The 20992-nt window shown below is 45.2% G+C and overlaps 1 protein-coding gene across 2 annotated transcripts in view; it reads right to left on the bottom strand.

Moving 5' to 3' along the window:
• Positions 1-20992, bottom strand: part of RBFOX1 (RNA binding protein, fox-1 homolog (C. elegans) 1) — a 188688-nt gene that overhangs the window by 110971 nt on the left and 56725 nt on the right. For both annotated transcript variants that reach the window (XM_015425535.1, XM_015425536.1), the window contains exons 3-7: positions 19573-19716; positions 15386-15439; positions 10656-10748; positions 8746-8806; positions 353-406 (exon numbers count right to left, since the gene is read on the bottom strand). In XM_015425535.1, the coding sequence (XP_015281021.1) occupies positions 353-406; positions 8746-8806; positions 10656-10748; positions 15386-15439; positions 19573-19716 (406 nt within the window). The remainder of the gene's footprint in view (positions 1-352; positions 407-8745; positions 8807-10655; positions 10749-15385; positions 15440-19572; positions 19717-20992) is intronic.

Raw genomic sequence — 20992 nt, 5'->3', positions numbered from 1 at the left:
AGTTGTGAGCGAGCAATTTGGCTACTCTGGAGCCATCCTTCCTGAGCGAAGACAAAAATGTGTGAGCCGGAGGCTAAAAAACTGTGAGCTAGCTCACACTAACTCAGCTTAGAGGGAACACTGGTGGTGACCAAATCACAAATCTCCCATTCTCTCATCTTGTTGGATTCCCACTGTTGCGTTTCTTTTCCTTAATAATTACAAATAAATAAAATGTCTGTCACTGACTTGGCGGCCATCGGTTTCACAAATCAGTTCATGAATGAGACGCAAAGAAGCAAGGCATTATATGGGGTCAATTCCTTTTGTGCTACAGCAAAACACATGCACACAGAGAGAGAGATATCCTTACCTGCATAGAATTCTGGGCTGTAGACTGCACCGACAACTGGATTTAATTTCCAACCTACAGTAAACATATAAAACCGAAAATTGAGCTAGGGTTATAATAGGGGGTTCATAATTATTACGGGTTGCTTTTTATATATATACACAGGGAGAGAGAGGAAGCGCAAAAATACGACTATCCATAAAATGGTTATAATAAAGTTCTGTAGGCAGTTATATGCTTCATGGCCCTCTGGAAGAAATGGTCAGAGGAATATCCCTTTAATATCCTCTGGGTATGGAAAATGAAATATGAATAACAATAAAATGGGTTTTTTTCTCCCTGGTGTTAGGAAAAAAAACACTTTTGTGCATAGTGGACACAAGAGATGGTCTGAGAACCCATTCAAACGTTTAATGGGCCTGGTGGTACAGTCCTTTCCAAACAGACTCTGGGAGAGCCCCCAAATATCACCGCACGTGGTATACTTCTGGCTTACCTGCCGGGATCAGCCAGGAATCATACTCTGTGCGTGTGCTCCCCACTGTGAGACATTCAAAGCTGGCGTGCGGTGGGAAAGCGCACGGGACTGCTTCTGCAGGTCCCCCCATGTCTCCTCCCTCTCCCGAGCACTCCACTGGCTCCTAACGAGGCCTGGCTTTAAACAGTGGTGCAAGCTAGGTAGTTTCAGACTCTGGACTGAACGGTCTTGCACACGAAAAGAGAGAGAATGGGCATTCAACAAGCCCCACCATACCCAATCCTGTCTCAACAGACAGCCGCTTAACACAAACTATGGATGGGAAGAGAACAACCTGATTCTACACCCATCCACTCAGAAGTAAGTCTCGCTTGACTCACTAACTACAGACGTCCATCCCAAAGTCCCATTCTGATGGGGCCACTGGCTGTGAAGAGTTGTGGGCAAAGTCTCGATTTACGCTGAGCGACGACCTCTGAGCCAGGTCTTTGCTTGCTCTTTGGGACAGAGCGTGTACGCCACGACAAGACGCTCCTTGACTCTGCACCTCCGTAGTGCCGCCGCCCGCTGCTTTCAAGCCGTCTTGGTTGAGCTGCCATCTTGGTCACTTGGCTACCCTGGTTGGAATCAGTTTCAGGCCCATCGTCTAGATGCTGATGCCCTGGCAGTTTGCTATAAGGAGGAGCCCCAGGGCTTGCTTTTGGCGACACTTAAGGCACCGCCAGCAGTGCTGGCTTGCTAACTGGGTGGTTGCCAGGTAACCCAAAGGACCAACTGGGTTTTCCCTTGGTGGGATTGCAGAGTCAGGCCTGACTTATTTCCAGGGCTATTTCTGGGCAGGAACGCACACGAACGGAGTTCCGGCTGGCTCCCAAGTTGGCCACACCCAGCAGGAACTATTAGCATAATAGGCCACACCCAAGAGCAGAAACTCATTAGGATTGGCTACATTAGGGGTGTGTGGCCTAACATGCAAAGGGGTCCCTGCTACAAAAAAAGGCCCTGAGTTTGGACCACAAACAAGGTAAACAGAATAAGAAGCAAAAGGTGGGTGTGGCTGGATGACCACACTTCTGGTAACATGGGAATGTGGCTTAATATGTTAATGCGTGGTGCGGTCAGGGGTGTGGCCTAATATGCTAATGAGTTTCTGCTGATGGGTGTGGCCTATTATGCTAATGAGTTCCTGCTGGACTTTTTCTACAACAAAAGCCCTGCTTATTTCTATAGGCAAGACGTGGCGGCTTTCATACGATCCTCTCTGCCTTTCTTTGCCCTCCCCTAGACTGCTTATTTTGTTTTGACTGTGAATGAGTAGATTGCCCCCCGCCAATGTTCCCTCTAAACTGTGGAGTCTTGGAGCAAAAGTTCTACTTTGTGAGCTACTGGCATTAAAGTTGTGAGCCGGCGATTTGGCCGCCGCATACATTAGTTTGCTCCGGAGCCATCCTTCCTGAGCTGAGACAAAAATGTGTGAGCTGGAGGCTAAAAAACTGAAAGCTAGCTCACACTCACTCAGCTTAGAGGGAACACTGCCCCTTGCACCATCGTTTGCATTGTGTTGTTATCTGTCTCTGCACCATTGCATCCCACCTTAATCCCAGTTTAACTAGGAGAATGTCTAAAATTAATTCCAGAATTGGAATGTCCAGCTTTTCCACATTAAGTTACTCGCTCTGACCATTTTTCTGCTTACCCACATCTGCTTCGACTGTTCTCCCAACACCCACATTTTCACATAAACACAAGAAAAACAAGGACAAAAGAGTCAATTAAAAATACGAAGGGCCAACAAGCATGCTGGGGCAGCCTAACCCAAGCCGATCTAAGTCTAACGCGTACCCCAGTCACATATTTAATTGCAGGAGATCTACTTTGCTAGAATACCTTTATCCCCCCCCCCCAATTCCATCTGCTCAGTCCAAAAATATAAGTGATTGGGCTGCATTTCCAGATCTGTCAGGTCCTTCTGTCAAAGAGGTTGAGAGATACCCTCAGATTTTTAAGTTATACTAATGGTGCCTCAATTTATCCAAGGAAAGAGAGGAAGGGAGAAAAAAAAACTGGTATTCTGGATGATGCAGATCGATGCTCTTAGCTGAAAGTCGCACTCATATTTCATTTCCTTCCCACTCCCGATTTGATGGCTGTATCATCTAACCCGGAGAAGCTCACCCAGGAAAGACTTCATTCATCATGAAAATAACAGCAATTAAACTTTACTTTGTCTTGTCAATGAGGTATGTGCTGGCCCATAACTGTGTGGGTTAATCAAGTGTAAGGAGAGACTTGACATATCTGAATGAGGAACTACCAAGGAGCCCTGTGTTAGCGGTTGGGAGAGGTAAATTCGCCACCGTGGGTGTAATTCCATGAATTTGTCTTGCTGTCACAACACTCATCTCCTCAGGTTGAAACTTTTGGAGGGAAGAAAAAAAAGAGAAAGCAACTACCTTCATGCAGACATCTGCACAGTAGAGCAATGGGAGGAGGTGGGAGGAATAAGCAGGGCCAATCCAGAGGCTTTATACTGCCAGCCAATCACAGGGCCCCATGTTGGTCCTATTCCCAATAAGTGGAGATGATGCTCTTGATCTCATGAGTTTTTCGAATCATTAATATTTTGATCAATGGTCCTAGCTTCTTGAGACGTTTATGTGCCATTTCTGTCATACTGGCATGCAGAGTGCACACTGTTTCTATGTATAATATATGTATGTACAATACTGATTTATTGGTGGTCAAAAGACACTGAAAAATCCATACATTTTACAGAGGGGGGGGAGGCCTTGGTTTGTACCAGGAAAACACACAATCAAATCAGGGGCCTGGGGGTTGAAGCAGCAAGGGATAAACCAGAATAAAATCACCCCTAGGGCATACCTCGGCAGAAGAACACAGACTTTGCTGTTAGAGTGCCCCATATTCACTCTAGACTTTTCAAAAGATTTTCAGACAGCAATGTTGGGGGGAGATCCCTGCAACCACTCGGAGCCAATGGCCAGACGTGGGGGAGCTCCACTCTCCCAGGCACTGTTCCACAAGATCACACTGCACTCTTCCCTTCCTGAATTCTGGTTTTTTATGATCCTAACATTAATTCTCAAGTTAATTCCCCCCTCCCATGTTACCAATAGTACTCGCGCAGCAATAAAAACACTGGATCTGACTGCATGAACTGTTTTTGTGTAGCGTGTTCCTGACAGCCAACATACGCCCCGGCACATTGATAAAGCTCTATACAAAAAGGAATATTGAAACAACCCTATATGATATAAATGATCACACCAGAAACTAGCGATGTGGAAGAGGGCCAAAAGACAGCCGCACAGTGCTCAGGGGAAAAACCTAAACCAGTTAAAGACTCTGGATATGCCGCTTCCATGATAGAAACAAGAACAGGTGATTTTGGAACTTCCGGGAGAATTTCATTAATGCCCCTTGCTAGATGTCCCTAAAATTGCTTCGAGATAAACTCTCCATATTGGCATCAGCCAGTGGTATTCCTTGTGTGCCCCTGGGCTAGTCTTTGTCTTTTTGCCAAACCCATTGCACAGTTCTGTAGGGGATCAGCACATACTTCCCTGAACGTCCAGCAATGGCAAACCATCTCTGAAACGTCTCTTGCCTTAAAAACAAAGTCTAACTCGCAACCTAGTGGTTGTTGTTGTTGTTCAGTCACACAGTCGAGTCCAACTCTTTGCAACCCCATGGACCAGATCCCACCAGGCCATGGACCTAGTGGTGCATAACTCTAAAAGAGCTACAACTTCTGGCTGCCAGACAATCTTAAGATCTCCTGACTATACTACACACACTGCCATATGAGCCTGCTTGCGGGGGAGGGCAGGATATACGGGTAAATAAATAAATAAATAAATATTAATTATGATTATTTCCCTGAACGTCTTCCAAGAAGAGTGAAGCTAAGCTGTTTTCCTCCAGTCTCCACCTGTGTTAATTCAGCAGCTGCTGTATCAACAAGCTTTACATTTTGTGCTTGTTTGTTTGCAGTTGAACACAGAGAGTTGCCATCTACTGAACCAGACCATGAGGCCAGTATTGCCTACTCAGACCGACGGCTGCTCAGCAAGGTCTCGGGGCAGGCAGACTTTCACATCTCTGCCTTTCAGCTGGAGAAGCCAAGAATTGAACTTGGGACCTTCCGCATGCCGAGCAGATGCTCTACCACTGAGCCACAGCCCCTCCCAATTTTCTTTGTTGACGGTGAGCTGTTCCAAAATGGGGGGGAGTGATTTGAAATTGTATTGTATTGTAATTTTATTCTTTTTGAAATCAAGATATCTAAAAAAGAAACTGCTTTCCTTTTAGGGAAAAGAATAACGCATAGGTTTACTGCTTTTTGCTGAATTCCATGGAAAGAGAGGCATCAGCAAGCACGGAGAGATCTATAGAGAGATCAGCAAGAACCTCATACTGAGAGACGGACAAGAATTCAGCTGCCCAGACAGCTCAAAGGGGAGCCAGAAAAAAGAACTGGGCCTGCTAGACTGGTTTCACTGGCAAGTATGGCTTCTGAGGACCGGTCTGCCCATTACCCTAGCATTGAGGTTCTATATGTGAGGGCCGCTGGAACACATCTTGGACTCGTTCACAGATCTCCCCCCAGCGCACTGTGCATAGAACATCTCAGGCTTAAGGGTGCGCATCTAGAGATAATTCATATGAACCATGGTTTGTACGACCCATTTGTGTGTTTTCTAGGTAGGCCAAATTGTGCCGTGGCTTCATGCCACATTCGACATGCAACAGGAGAAAAGCCTGTGAGCTGGGCTAAATTCTCAAGTCGACTTCTGACGGTTGGGTGTGCATACCAGTGCACGTAACCTGTGCACGAGCTGAGATTTGCACAGAAGCAGTAATTTACGCGACACTTTTAGGGGCCCTGTGGGAGATCCACAATTTATTTGGTTTATACCTCATAAAAATGGTGTGGCCCCCAAGGGTCTCCCTTTGGTTGCTGTATAATCGAGATCATCAAATGTCTGGAGGTGCACCTTGCCCCTTGGGTTGGATTTTCCTTTGATATTTCAAAAGTGTTTGGTGTAGTGGTTAAGTGCACGGACTCTAATCTGGGAGAATCGGGTTTGAGTCCCCACTCCTCCACTTGCACCTGCTGATGTGACCTTGGGTCAGTCGCAAGCTCTGGCACAGCTGTCCTTGGAAAAGAGCAGTTTGTGTCAGAGTTCTCTCAGCCCCACCCACCTCACAGGGTGTCTGTTGTGGGGAGGGGAAGGGAGAGGAGTTTGTAAGCTGCTCTGAGACTCCAAGTGAAGGGCGGGGTATAAATCCAATCTCCTCCTCCTCCTCTCCTCCTCCTCCTCCTCCAAAAAGCCGAGCTTTTTGCATCGATGTGAATGGATGCAAACTCAGCCTGCTTGGGGAAGAATCCCCCTACTTCCGACCAACCATGCACACATGCAAATGCACACCTCTTAAACTTATGCAGTGGATGGATAAAATCTCATTTGTCAGTGCCAAAGCAAAATACTATGTTGTGACCCAATCAAACTTCCCTGTCTGTCTGACTGGGTTTGGATTTCCATGGAGATGACATATTTAGGAAACACTCAGGAAGAACGAAAGGAAGCTCATTTGCATTGCTTGGCTTAGACGTGTTTAGATGAAGGTGGGGAAATCAAAACAAAAAAACCACCAGGTTTCATTGGGGGGTTTTCACTAGAAGAGCAGGAGGAATTTCCATACACACCTCCACCCTGATTTACGGTGACTAGCTTAATAATTGTATGTCAAGCTGAGAACTCTTATTTTATTTTATTTTTTCATTTTCCCATGGCGGGGAGAGATAAATATGACAGAATAATTAAAAAATAAAGCTGCCTGCTTGTCTCTGCCCCACTTTTGATGACAAAAACCATCTCACTAACGAGCTCAAGGATGTAGAAGGGGGGGGGGAGAGAAAGTTCCGTCTTATTGCATGGCTGATGCCTGCCTCAGACGGCTGCGTGAAACTGCTGTTATTGATCAGCTGTGTTAAATTTCCTTTTTGGTCTGTTTTTTTTCCGGAGGAGAGTTGGGGAAATGAGATCATCGTTCAGAAAGCTACAGGGTTATGGAAAGAGGAACTGGCCAAGTAGAAAGTTCTGATACAGCCAATTCCAAAGCTCTCAGAAGAATTTGTTCCAAGACAGTGACCAACTGCAGAAAAGGGAAATTTCAGCTTAAGAGGGGACGTTGAGTGTCCAAGGTAAGTGCTGCTATAGGGAGGGGAAATTTTTCCCCCAAAAAATTCACTTATTTAGTTATAGCGATTGGTTCCTCTCATTTTCTCCACCCCCCTTTTTTTAAAAAAGAGGCATTTCTCTTTCATTTCTCTTTAAAGAGGAATCTATGCTCTAGTAGGAAGATAGGAAGGTTTGGGAAGACGCTGCCTGCCTCTAAGCATCGATAAGAGTTAAATTCTCAGATGCTGCAGAACCTCCCTTCCTGCCCCTCCTCTGTTCAAACATCTTTTCGATCAAAATGGAATTGGCTGACTCCAAATTCCTAAAAAGAGGGAAAGGAATGCAGTGTTGGATTCCAGGGAGAAACTGGCTGAAGAAGAATTAAGAGAATTTCTCTTAAGAACCCCAGTTCTAAGCATTCTAACTCCATTAAGCATCCACACTAGACCACAGCTTGCCAACAGCCACTGGAGGGGTTTTTTTTTTTTAGTCCAATGTCGGGTCTTTGACTCTCTATACTACACTAGCTCTCAATGGCCTAGTGGATGAATTTGGCTCGTGCATTATAGCCTAGCTGATAGCGTGGCCGGAAGCAGGGGGCGGGGCTTCATCATGTGCCCCGCCCCCTGCACCTCACCCGGGGGAACTGCGTTCCCCCGCGTTCCCCCCGAAATGACATCTGTGTATTCGTCTCTAATTCCAAAGAGCCCAACTCAGTCTTCAGTGAGGGAGTGTAAGATTTCACAACCGCATGAAGATGTCTTCAATGGAATTGGATCGTTTGGTCTATCGAGCTCTGTACTGTCTTCAATGGGAATGTAGCATGTGTTTGTGTGTTGGGGGAATTTATACAAGCAGCCATGCAGTTCTTGGAGGAAGGGTGGGGTGAACATGCAATAAGACAGATAATGACCTCATGGAGTCCCGGCACAGTGTGGAACTAGGTGTGCCAGAGAAGCGAGGCAGAAGATTTGGGGCAGGGGCAGGCATGCTGCCATGTGACATCAGTTCCTTTTTTGCTGGGAATGACATCAGGATGTTGAGGGTGATGCTCTAGGATTCACCAAAATTGTGTCAATCATAGCATTTTGGAAAATCCTACAGCATTTTCCCCCATCTGCCTTCGAAGTGCTAATGGGTATGTGGACCTGTATCTGAAGGAAGTGGTTCACACTTGTATGGATAAGACATGAAGCAGGCCACTGAGCATTAGGAAGGAGCCAGGAGGTGCTGTAGCAAATTCTTGGAGTGCTGATCGAAAGCATCGAGCTTCCTTTCTCGTGCATATACATGTCTATTGAAATTCATTCCTGCCCTCTAAAACACTGGCAAGAAAACAGAGAGTAGCGCCTTGTTCGGAATAGCAGATCTGAGTGGAGCAGAACTGGTGGTTAAACCCCCTTATCAACCTTCCCCGCACAGTTCCAAGGAAGGACAAGCCCGAAGAAGTCTGGATGGACCAAGGCAGATGAGCTTTGTTCTCATCTCTTTGAGCCCTTAGATACATAGACACAAGAATCTTGGGAGAGAAGGGCAGGGGAAGACCTCATTCAGAAGAGTTAGTGCCAGTCCATGTGGGGTTCTATGGCCCAATGGTCTGATTCGGCACAAACCATTTCTTTGTGTTCATGTTCTTCACACAAAAAATTGCACCACCACAGATCAAGAACAAGTACCTTGGTGCAAATATGCTGGGGTACAAAATCTGAAGAAACATTTCACATCCTTACCGTTCGTGTATGGATTTACGGTCTTTTTGTTTGTCATGACGCGAGCCGTTGCATTGTTTACCTAAGCACATAGAAAAGAGAATTAGTAACGTTTGTGCAAAAGAGAAGGTTTCATGATACTAATGAGACACATGCATTATTGCTGACATTAGTTATGTATAAATGCAATTTAATTTATATCCCAAAAAAAATTCAAAAGAACAAAAAAGCAGGAAGCACATAACAAAATCAAACTATTTATAATTACATTTACTCTCATCACCAGTTTCTTAAAAAAAAGAAACTTACAAATCATTTCAATAAAGTAACATCATCTCCTTTAAACTTTAATAAAGAGACATTAAAAGCAAATTAAAAAGGTTCTGCATAATTGAAGACTTAAGAGCATGCTTTTTGTTCCATGGTAACACTGAAACGATAAAATATTTAAAAACGGAAAATTTCCAAAAAAAAAAGAGGAGTAAAAGTACCATATGAAGGAACATGCAGTGGAGTAGAAAGGGGGAAAGAGACAATGTACAAGGGAAGAACTTAAAGGTCAAATGAAAATAGGGGGGAAAGGACAAACGGATCTAAGCATTGTGCAACATAACCCTTTCAAAGAGAGATTCCATTGGAAAAGCAACATGTAGCATTCAACACTGGGAAACATGAGCCTTGTTTGTTCATGGCAAGAAAACTAACAAAATCATTCAAGCTTTCAAAATCACAGCTAACAAAAGGATAAAAGAGGGTGCATTATTTAACACAATATGGAGTTAACAATCTGAGTAAGATGTGCACAAAAGTCATATCCTCAATCCAAGTCAGTGTCTCCAAGGCTTGCTTAAAATGGACACTCAAAATTTACAGGCGTACCGATATAGAGAAAAAAAAATATAGAGAGAGCATCAAGAAAACTTAATACGACAAGTCAAAAAAACTCCACGTGGTATATATATATCAGCGCTTAAAAAATATACGTGAAACGGCGGATGGATTTTGCCACTTACCATTCAGCACCATCGCCGGCATGGGGTATGTATACAGTTACCATGGTTACTGAGAGTTTGGTGAGGGCCCTAAGCGCTATGGTCGAAGGGGGGAAAATGGAAAGGCAAAACATGCGACATCTTACTCAAAAGACGACAGCATTTTCAATTGGTAATTTTTTTGTTTCTTTTTCTCTTTCTGTCTCTGTCTTTTTCTTTTAAATTCTAACAAATAATTATTCAGGCAGTGTTGAAGGGGATCCAGTGGTCATAGGAAAAGAGAAGATGTTCAGGGGGCATATTTTCATGTTAAATGTAAAGGGTTTAAACTCTCTTGGGAAAAGTAACAGGATTGTTCAAAACGAAAATGAACTTTTGTTTTAGATTTTGTTAATCAACTATTCAAGGCTGATTGCTCAGATTTCCCAATTTGAATGATTTGGGAAGCCACTGTAGATCCTGCATCAACCCTGCACTGGAAAACAAAAAAACAAAAAATGAAATAAAAACAAAAACTATCTTCTTGGTTTGCTTTGCCACTTAATTTTGTTTCTTTTATTTTTTCCAATTTTTTAAAATCTATTGCACCCATTGATTTACAAGACCTTTCAAAGCACAGCAAAATATTAAAAGCTCATCACGCTTCGGTCATACAACTTTCAGCAATAATTATAATTACAAAATCAATTGATTCTTGTTTGTTTTTTTAAAAAAATTAATAAACCCAAGTATGGCCAGATTATCTTTATTTATATATATTCTCACACATACATATTGATATATATAAATAAATATAGAGAAATATATATATTTAAAAAAAACAATGGGAAGGGAAAAAAGGGAAGCACACAGGACACTAACGATGCATCAGAAACAACAAATGAGAGTGAAGCAGACATTTATAAAAAAGATGAAAAGGAAAATATTTTGAACATGCACCTCGATTTTACGGCCCTCTACCACGGTGCCGTGTAATTTCTCCCTCGCCCTTTCGGCATCAGCACTATTTTCGAAAGTAACGAAACCAAATCCCTACATGCAGGTGGGAAGAGGGGGGAAAATAACATGCACATCATTATTTCAGACAATGACCACTTCTTTGCTTATGTTCTTGTTTGTGTTTCTCTCTCTCTCTCTCTCTCACTTTCTGTCTCTCTTTAATTTAATAGGCTCTCGTTCTTCCTTCATTTCTGTAACATGCAAATTAGAAAAATTATAATTGTACCGAGATGTGCAATTAATAAAGCGACCCAATGTGAACAACTTTCTCTCTCTCTCTCTCTCACTTTCATCAGTTAGAGCATATCCCCTGAAGAATGTCAAAGAATGAACACCAAAATACCTTTTTATTTATTTATTTACTGCGTCTCTAAATTGTAGCTACAGAGGAAAAAAAGAAATCTAATGAAAAAAAGAAAGGGAAAAGAAACATCTAAATCGATGGAGCGATGTTATCACATAGGAAAAAAAATAAACTGTGAGAAAAGAAAGCGAATCACTTTTGAACAGCATGCAGATTTTTTTGCTCAACTGATCGTAAATACAAACCAAAAACGTGTGCAACAAATTTCAACGCCAAATGCAAATCTAATCTAGAACATTGGCTAGTTACTCATGCCATTGTGGTTTAAAAAGAAAACATGTCCGTCATGCAACACTCGGGGTGTTAATAGTTTTGTTTGGGTCTACAACCTTTACTTTTTTTCTCTCCTTAAAGAAAAAGGAGGAAAATAAGCTCCGCCAAGAAAACAAAGTTGAGGTTGAAAATAAACTTCCCTGACTCTTTCAAAAGATAAAGCAGAATTATGTGGTATGAGTAAAGAAAGAACAGAATTCAGAAATGCAGCCATTTGGAGCAATGTTCAGCTATTCCATATTACTGTTCTTAAATGTTCCTTCTCAGTTGCAACATGGCTCACACATCTGACATTGGGTCGATTTACACATGGCCCGGGCATGCACATTTGACATGCAGTAGAGTGTCAGAGCAAGCCACGGGCTCACGCACCTTGCACTGTGGCACAGGATGTTTCGTGTAAATCGTGGCCTATGTGAGTATACTTATTATGTGGCTCTCCACTGTGCACACCAAAGGGGGAAAGAAAAAGTGGATAAGCCCTGGTTCACATTAAACATCCTCTGTAAAGTTTGGAGGGGAGGGTCAACGTCTGTGCCCAATTCTTGCTCCCACACTCCACAGAATGCTGGACATACATGCTGGGGCTATGGGCAAACAAGCCCACTGTCACTCCTACAACTATTTTTCTTAGAATTTGCTTAAAGTGTTACACGTTGGATGGATTCTCTTCACGAGTCTCCTCCCTACCTCCTTGAAAGCATGAACGTCCACAGTCTCCAACGGATGGGAGTCAAATGGAATTAGGTTGTCCAAAGCAGTACCATGTGCAACGACCTCTGCAGCTAGAAGCTTGCACACTGCCCAGTAAGAGAAGGCTGGAGGGAGCCTATCTTGATCTATGTGAGGGCAACCTAGTTCTTTTTGATCCTCGTGGCTACTGTATACATAATTGTTACCATGGGAGGAATCAGCCTTGCCATTGGTCTGCAGATGGCCCCTTCTGGAGAGGCTGACAGCCTCCAGCTTCCACCCATTACAGGACTTGGCACGTTCCACATCTGTGGCAATGGCCACCAGGCAGAACCATCTCAGAGAGGAGCTGCCCTCCGTGAAAAGGAACGGTGCCACCCATGTGCAGAACAATTATGTATACATGGTGCCCGGGTGCCCAAATACAAATGGTTCTTGTTGCTGGGGAACACCGAATCCACTTCATGACCCCAAAATAGAGCCAAAGCTCCTGGAAAGAGTCCACTGTTCTTTGTACCACTTTAAGCAATTCACTATCACCTAACTTCACTACCATTTCAAGAACACGTTTCAAACAGATACATTCCTGCATTTTAAGCATTCAAAACATTTCACCTACAACTGGCAGCAAAACCTGACATTTCAATGATTTTAAAAAGCTTTCGGCAACCAGTCCACATGGTGATCAGAAATGCAGCCCAACTTCTTGAAATAACCTGAAATTTCTTTTTCACCCTCCCCCTTCACAAATAAAACCATCTTACTACAAGAGAGGAAAGACTCTTTAAAAGAAGAGGGTCTTGGCTTCCTTTACAGATTACCATACTATGAACAGAAGTTTTCATTTCTGCTTTTTCGGTAGCTGGAGATCCTGTGGCTATACAGGGCACACCAGAATTCTCCAGTGTCTTTGGGGTTGTGTGAACACTAGAATTAAAACCATAGGAGAACAGCACGCATACTCTGAAGCTTTGTCCCCCCCACCCCACCCCCGGTTAGTACAAGGCACTTCTCCCACCGCGGGGAGCAACATCTAAGGTGGGTGAGAAAGACCTGAGGCCAAATGACCCTGATCAGACATAGGTCATCTAAGCATGACTAAGCATACAGGGAAGTAGTGTATGCGAAAGAGATCTTGGGGTAAGAGTGGACTGTAAACTAAATATGAGCAGTCAGTGTGATGCAGTGGCAAAAACAAAGGCAAATCCAGTCTTGGGTTGTATTAAAAGGGCCATAGCATCAAAATCGCAGGAGGTCATAGCCCCTCTGTATACTGCCTTGGTCAGGCCGCACCTGGAGCCCTGTGTGCAGGTCTGGAGGCCTCACTTCAGAAAGGATGTGGGCAAAATTGAGAGGGTGCAGAAGAGAGCGACGGGGATGATCAGGGGTCTGGAGACTGAGCCCTACGAGGAAAGGCTGAGGGCCCTGGGAAGGTTTACTTTGGAGAAGAGGAGATTGAGGGGTGACATGATCGCTTTCTTTAAATACCTGAAAGGATGTCATTTGGAGGAGGGCAAGGAGCTGTTCCAGTCGGCAGCAGAGGAGAGGACCAGAAGCAACGGGTTTAAATGACATGCAGAAAGGTATCAGCTGGATATTAGGAAAAACCTTTTCACGGTCAGAGTGGTTCAAAGGTGGAATCAGCTGCCTAGAGCGGTGGTGAGCTCCAGTGACAGCTTTCAAGAGGAGGCTGTACGAAGATCTGTCAGAGATGCTTTAGGCTGGTCCTGCATTGGGCAGGGGGTTGTGCTAGATGGTCCGTATGGCCCCTTCTGTGGTCCTATGATTCTATGACTGTCTTTCCTCTCTTTTAGTACTGATGGGTTTACTCACATGCTGGGCACACGATAGCAGTGAGGGTTGGCCTCCGGTGCCTTCTGCCACCATGCATATCGCCTATATTGAGAACTTTTGCCTATATCATGTCACGTGGCTCTGTACCACTTTTCATCGCAGGATGGTGTCACAGGCACATGAGACCAAGGCTCCCTTCTGTGTCCCACTGGTTATCTAACCTACGCATTCAGATCATGGGTGATCCAACACAGAGAGATCCTGTAACTGACATTCTGCAATCCCAGGACTGGGTGATGCAGATCCATTCCACTACTAGTGGGGCTTTCCCCCGGAGCAAGGAGCTTTCTCTAGAAGAAGAAGAGGAGGAGATTGGATTTATATCCCACCCTTCACTCCCCGAAGGAGTCTCAGAGTGGCTTACAAACTCCTTTCCCTTCCCCTCCCCACAACAGACACCCTGTGAGGCAGGTGGGGCTGGGAGAGCTCTGACAGAAACTGCTCTTTTTCAAGGACAGCTGTGCCAGAACTATGGCTTGCCCAAGGTCATCCAGCAAGTGCAAGTGGAGGAGTGGGGAATCAAACCCGGTTCTCCCAGATTAGAGTCCGCGCACTTAACCACTACACCAAACTGGCTCTAGATGTAGCCTTCCTTGGCATGAAATCCTGTGGAAAAAAACAGATGATTCCTTGAACCGAGGAGAAGTCTGGCTGTTAGTAGAATGGATCTGTGGTCTCCAACCTAAGGAGAACAGCTAGATTTAACTTCTCTACCACCTTAGGGACCAATAAGATTTCCGGGTTATAAGGTTTTGAGGGTCAAAACTCTCTTTGTCAGAGGCCTTTGACTCTCAAAAGCGTATACCCGAAAATTTTGTTGGTCTCTAAGGTGCTACTGACTAACCTCTGAAACAACCTTGCTTCTAAAATAAGACATTTTCAGACAGCATAGACTAACTCTCTTACTTTGTTATACAAATATGAAAGCACCTTGAATGTTAAAGGGTTAGCAAACTGAAATTTTTAACTAACTGAGAAAACATCTGCACTTTCGTAATTGGGAACAATCACATCTGATCAAGTAATTACTCCAGAGAATATTAGATTATATTACTTGCTTCCATTTAAAGCAGAATATATACCTATTCTAACAATCACTCTCCCCCCCCCTTTCTTTTCTGCAAGCTTGAACTAATTTTGCAAAAATGAGTGAGGCAATTATCAGGGAAGTAGAAAGAATCGGCAGACAACATTTGATTATATTTAAAAGCAGAAAGCAATATTCCCATTTAACCGGTGACAGTTTATCGTTGTTGAAATTATCCCCTTTTAAAGGATTCAAAATTAGGCCAATGAATTTCACGCTGTTTGGGAAATTGACAAAAAAAAGAAAGAAAGAAAGAGGAGTGTAGAAAAGCCCGATAGATGTTTCGATTAAAGTGGATACTTAGGAAAGGTTTATTACAGAAGTGCAGTTGCTTTCTCTTTAACATATCAAATACTTCAAACAAATTAAGCGTTTCCACAGGTGTATTCAACTGCTTACCTTGGAGCCTCGCTCATTAAAAATAATTTCAACATCTAAGATTTTACCAAATTGCTGCAAAGAAACAAAGAAGTCACATGAGCATTTTTTTTAAAAAAGGTTATACATTAGGAACATTTAAAACGGTACCACGGGAAGACTCCCCCAGTTCGGGAGGCGATACTAGCTGGATTCTGAAATGCAGCTGATTGAAACGAATACCGGAGCCCCATGACTGTGACAGTGCATGTATGGAGCTCCCTTCCAGCAATGCCTGCCCCATGCATTTAAACACCGGGGTGAACCTCTGTCCGTGCACTGCTTTGCGGATGCAGAGATGTACACTCTTTTTAAGACAGGTGTGGCAGCATTTGCTAGAGAGACAGAGGGAGTCCCATGAGCGCATCATGGGTTACATATGCTGCATCGGGATGATGGTGGGGATATCCGGTTGGGGAAGTGTCGGATGGCAGCTCTGAAGCAGGACAGGGGTGTGGTCATGAAATCCCACTATTCACTCATCCTGACTATGTCCCCTGTACCGGTTTATTGACCGCACAGTCATCCCCCTGACAGACACGTGCAATTAGCGCAGCGGGAGAAACGGTTAACGGCTATGTGTTTTCAAATAGCCCTTCATTGCAGGAAGGCCTGGGGGGGGGGGACTGCAAGCTGATTGCCTGACCAAAGGGAAACAGTCGTGATACACCAGGAAGTTATTCTGCACGGGCTTCATCAAAGTAAATGGGACCTTCTAACGGAATGCTGGTTTCTTTCCAATTTAATGTCCGTTGGAATGTCCCAGAGAATTAGGCTGAACATCAGCAAGGTGTTATACCAGGGACATGTGAAGCATGCTTAGGGAAATTCTGGTTTCCCTTGAACAGTTTTGGACACTTCACCCCCAAAAAAGGAGGTCCCGAGGTCCCTTTTGGCACAGTCTGATGACATTCTAGAGAACCAGCGAATGAAAAGAATCCACCAGGTTTACTGAAATTTATAGCGAAACATTGGCATTGCCTTTTTGCTTGGAGGAACTCCTACATTTGCCTTGAAGTTTTCTCTCAGCAGAACTTTTAGCCAGCCTAGTTTCTTTGGCATCATTAATATATATATATACATATTTAGACATTTCTTTACCCCTTTCCTCCCGAGGAACCCAAGGAGGCTTTCAGAAATTCCCATACCAAATTAACCGATGGAACTTAAATGATCAAACAAAAATGATCACTTTTGGGGTGGCCATTTCTCCAGCACTTTCAGATGGACCCAAAAGCTCCGAGCCAGAAAAGCTGAAGAAATCCCTACTCTTGTTCTCACTCAGATAAAGATGTAAAGAGATCAACAAGTCCAGTGTGGTGTAGCGGTTAAGAGGGTTAGACGAGTGTCTGAGGGCCCTGGGTTCAAATCCCCACTTGTGTCACGGAAGTTCGTTGGGTGACCTTGGGCCAGTCACGCGCTCTCAGCCCAACCTACCTCTCAGCGTTGTTGTGAGGATAAAATGGAGGAGAGGAGAACGGCGTACGCTGCCTTGGGTCCCCATTGGGGAGGAAGATGGGGGTAAGAATGAATAAAATAAAAATTCCTATCATTGCTTCTGATCAACACTTGGCAGGGACTGCAGCCTGCTTATCTGCTTCCATCTAAACAGGACACTGGCCTACAACTGTGTAATTAGTAAGGTCGCCAAGTCCCGTTTTGGAAATACCTGGTGATTTCGGGGGTCCAGCCTGGGGAGGGGAGGGTTGGGGGAAGAAAGGGGCCTCTGCAGGGTGTATGATGTCATAGAGTCCAGCCATTTTCTCCAGAGAAAGTGATCTCTGCCAGATGGAGATCAGTTGTCATCCCAAGAGAACTCCACCCCTCGTCTGGAGGTTGGCCGCCCTAGTAATTAGGCAGGGTTTCTTTCCCTCTGAAACAGAGAATGGTCATATAACCTGTTATGTACGTGGACCGCCACCAGGGGTCCGTGGACAGGCCAGAGCTTGGATCCTAGAACAATGGAAACTTCGGATCCTGGATCACCCAGACCCAACCAATAGCCACCTTGGCGGGACATTCAAACCCTCCAATGGGAAGGGGGGGTTGCTGGGTGGATCTGTATATAGTTGGCCCTGTTGGCCGTTAGAGTCAGTCTTTGTGTTAAGTACAATAAACGTGTGCAATAGTATGTCGTTGTCCGAGTCCTCCATGCGGCGAACCCAGTACTTTTCATAACCGCTAAAAACCAAACAGTATTTTGTACAAATGAGCTGGACAAATCGCCCCTCCCCTTTGTTTGTTTGCATCTCATTTTTACAGTGTGACATTTTCTAACATATCACTCACGGGGTCGCATTTGCCTATTTCGTGTATCATTAACGAGGATGCGCGAAATAGGCTGCCAGGGTTAGAAACACAAGCAGTGTGGCACAAGGAAAGGCCAAACAAGAAGCCTACAAGGAAAACACCGGGGACCCAAGGAGTGCTCCCTCTAAACTGTGGAGTCTCGTGAGCAAAAAAATCTACGTTGTGAGCCGCTGGCATTAAAGCTACGCACAGGCGATTTGGCTGCTGCATACATCAGTTTGCTCTGGAGCCATCCTTCCTGAGCTGAGACAGAAATGCGTGAGCCAGAGGCTAAAAAACTCTGAGCTAGCTCACACTGACTCAGCTGAGAGGGAACACCGGTCCCAAGTTCTCCTGGGCATATGCCAGGCAGGCACGGCCAAGCTCCAGTCCGCTGACGATTTCAGAGCGGGGGTCGTCATGTGATGTTTTCCGTTCTCAGTTTTGCTTTCTTTGATAACATGTTGGTGGCTAATCCTGGAGGTGTGCATGACTCCCATATGTGCACCCATTATGCTGTTCTAATTTGTGCGTGTCCCTCTGGCTCTCCGGGAGTCACAAGCACTTCCAGAATGTGTGTCTCCCTCACCCCCCAGTGATGGACAACAGCGGGGCCTTGGAAGACTCCGCTGCCCCTTGGATTGTCGGTCAGCCAGATTTGAGTCCAGTAGAACCTTGGAGACTAACAAGGTTTTGGGTGTATAAGCTTTCAAGAGTCAAAGATCCCTTCGTCAGCTTTCTCTTGAAAGCTTCTATTCCCCACATTTAGTTGGATGGCTAAGATCTTTGACACCCAGTTTTTTTGTTTCATGCTATGTGGTTGTGTCCCCATGGGCCCAATACTTCTCTCCTTCCCACCTTTCTCTGCCAACACAACCCAGCTTCTCTGCCCGTTTCCCACTTACGGGGCTGCCCTGTATCCCTTTCTGCTCCAGGTTCTTGAGATCCTTCAACCACAACAGCCCGGACTGACCAAGACTGGGAGGTGACTGCCCAGCACCCCCTGATGGCTACCAAAATATCAGCAGCACCACAGTCTCACTGATCCATAGCTTCATTTGGATACCAATTCTGCTGACTCAGTTTTGGCCAGCCAAACACTTACACCTAGGGCAACTGACCTATGCCAACCTAGGAGGATTCTGGTGTACCAAATGGCCTGGATCCGGACTAAGCTACCTGCTTATAGAAGGGGGTGGAGTAATTCCCATCAACCCACTCTTCCTGCTGCAGAACCTACATCTGCCCCTCATTATAAGAACACAAGAGAAGCCATGTTGGATCAGGCCAGTGGCCCATCCAGTCCAACGCTCTGTGCCACACAGTGGCCAAAACCCAGGTACCATCAGGAGGTCCACTAGTGGGGCCAGAACTCCAGAAGCCCTCCCACTCTGCCCCCCCGCACCACGAAGACAGAGCATCACTGCTTCAGACATAAGAACATAAGAGAAGCCATGTTGGATCAGGCCAGTGGCCCATCCAGTCTAACGCTCTGTGTCACACAGTGGCCCAAACCCAGGGGCCATCAGGAGGTCCATCGGCGGGGCCAGAACAATAGAGTTCTGTTCCTGTGGGTCCCCAGTCCTCCAGGGGCAGCATTTGGGGGAGATCAGTGTGCTACAATTGTATGTGGAAGTGAAATCTGGAGTAAGCTTCGATTCTCACAGACTCTTAGTTGGGGATATGAAACTGACACAGGGCCCAGATGCATAGAGCTGAACAAAGACTTCCTGCCGCATTGAAGATGCCGGTGAGATGCACATGGATACGGTTTGACTGATAGCATCAATGAAATATGAGGCAGGACTTGGGAACTGCAAGGGTGACTGCCTGGAGAGGACCTTGCATGTAAAACAGGAAAAAAGGGGGGGGATACGTACCCCGAACATTTGTCTGAGATCTGGATCCCGGAACCTGAAGGGTATATTTGAAACGTGCAGCCGTTTCGGCTGAGATTTGTTTTCTGTGTTTTCCGAGGATTGTGTCTGTTGTTGGCCGTCGGTCTGTGCTGCATCGTCTGTCTGCTGAAAAGAAAACAAAACGGGTGGGTGGGTGGGATACTGTTAGTCGCGTTCCCTGCATTGCTCTTCTACTCAAAGATATCCCTGCCCCCACCCGGTCCCAAAAGGGTCAGTGTGGCTCAGAACCCCAGAAAACAAAAGAGTTAAACGACAAAAGACTAACCGATCAATCAAACCAGACCAATTGAGACAGCAACATAGTCTGGGCTGGGCCGAGAATTTCTGGCCTTCAGAGGCATCATCAGGTGGCCAATTTTAATACAGAAGTGATGATTGAGTTTCAAGAAGCCGGTATCGGAAGTCGCTGAACACCACGTACCAAATTGTTTCTGCGCCATGGCTGGTACTGGAGAAGGCATGCCGCTGGGACCCTGATTGGCTTCCAAACACGATCCACCCATTACTCCCACTCACAATTTCCACCCAGACAGCAGGTTTACGGTGCAGTCCTAGACAGAACGACACCCTTCGGAGCCCTCTGAAGTCAACGGGCTTCAAAGGGGATAACACTACTTAGGATTGCGGCATTCGAGACCCGCCGCACGGAACACACAAAAGCAATTAGTTTCATTATGTCATCTGAAGATTAAAATGAATCGTCTTTTCTGAAACAGAATGTTAACCATGCTCAGGGCTTTTTCTTTTCTTAAAAAAATTCCACGACAATATGGAATACCTAATTAATCATACTGTAGAATATGTATATATACACATTTACGGGTAAGAAAATCTCTGAATGTTCATTGACTTAATTTACTGGCACAAATAAGAGAGCCTGAAAGAAGACGGATGGTAGAGGGGAAAATATCCCCCTCTCTAAGCTGGAGTGGTTCGCTTTCCTTTCTGTGGGGCATTTTCTACATTGCCCGAAAAACTATGGTTTAAGAGAGGTGGACTCTAACCTGGAGAACCGGGTTTAATTCTCCACTGCTCCACATGCAGTCAGCTGGGTGACCTTGGGTCAGCCACAGTTCTCTCAGAGCTTTCTCAGCCCCACCTACCTCACAGGTGTCTGTTGTGGCAAGAGGAAGGGAAGACTGTAAGCCGCTCTGAGACTCCAAGTGAAGGGCGGAGTATAAATCCAATATCCTCTTCCTCTTCTTCTTTGCTGTCGGGTCACTTCCAACTTACGGCAACCCTATGAATTAATTACCTCCAAGGCGTTCTCTCGCCAACACCCTTGCTCATATCTCTCAATCTGAGGGCCGCGGCTTCCTTGACTGAGTCCATCCACCTCCTTTTGGGTCTTCCTCTCTTCCCGCTGCCTTCACCTTTTCCT

The sequence above is a fragment of the Gekko japonicus genome, unplaced genomic scaffold (assembly GCF_001447785.1).
Source record: "Gekko japonicus isolate JY-2015 unplaced genomic scaffold, Gekko_japonicus_V1.1 scaffold675, whole genome shotgun sequence".
NCBI lineage: Eukaryota > Metazoa > Chordata > Lepidosauria > Squamata > Gekkonidae > Gekko > Gekko japonicus.
This window is presented reverse-complemented; position numbering and strand designations above follow the sequence as displayed.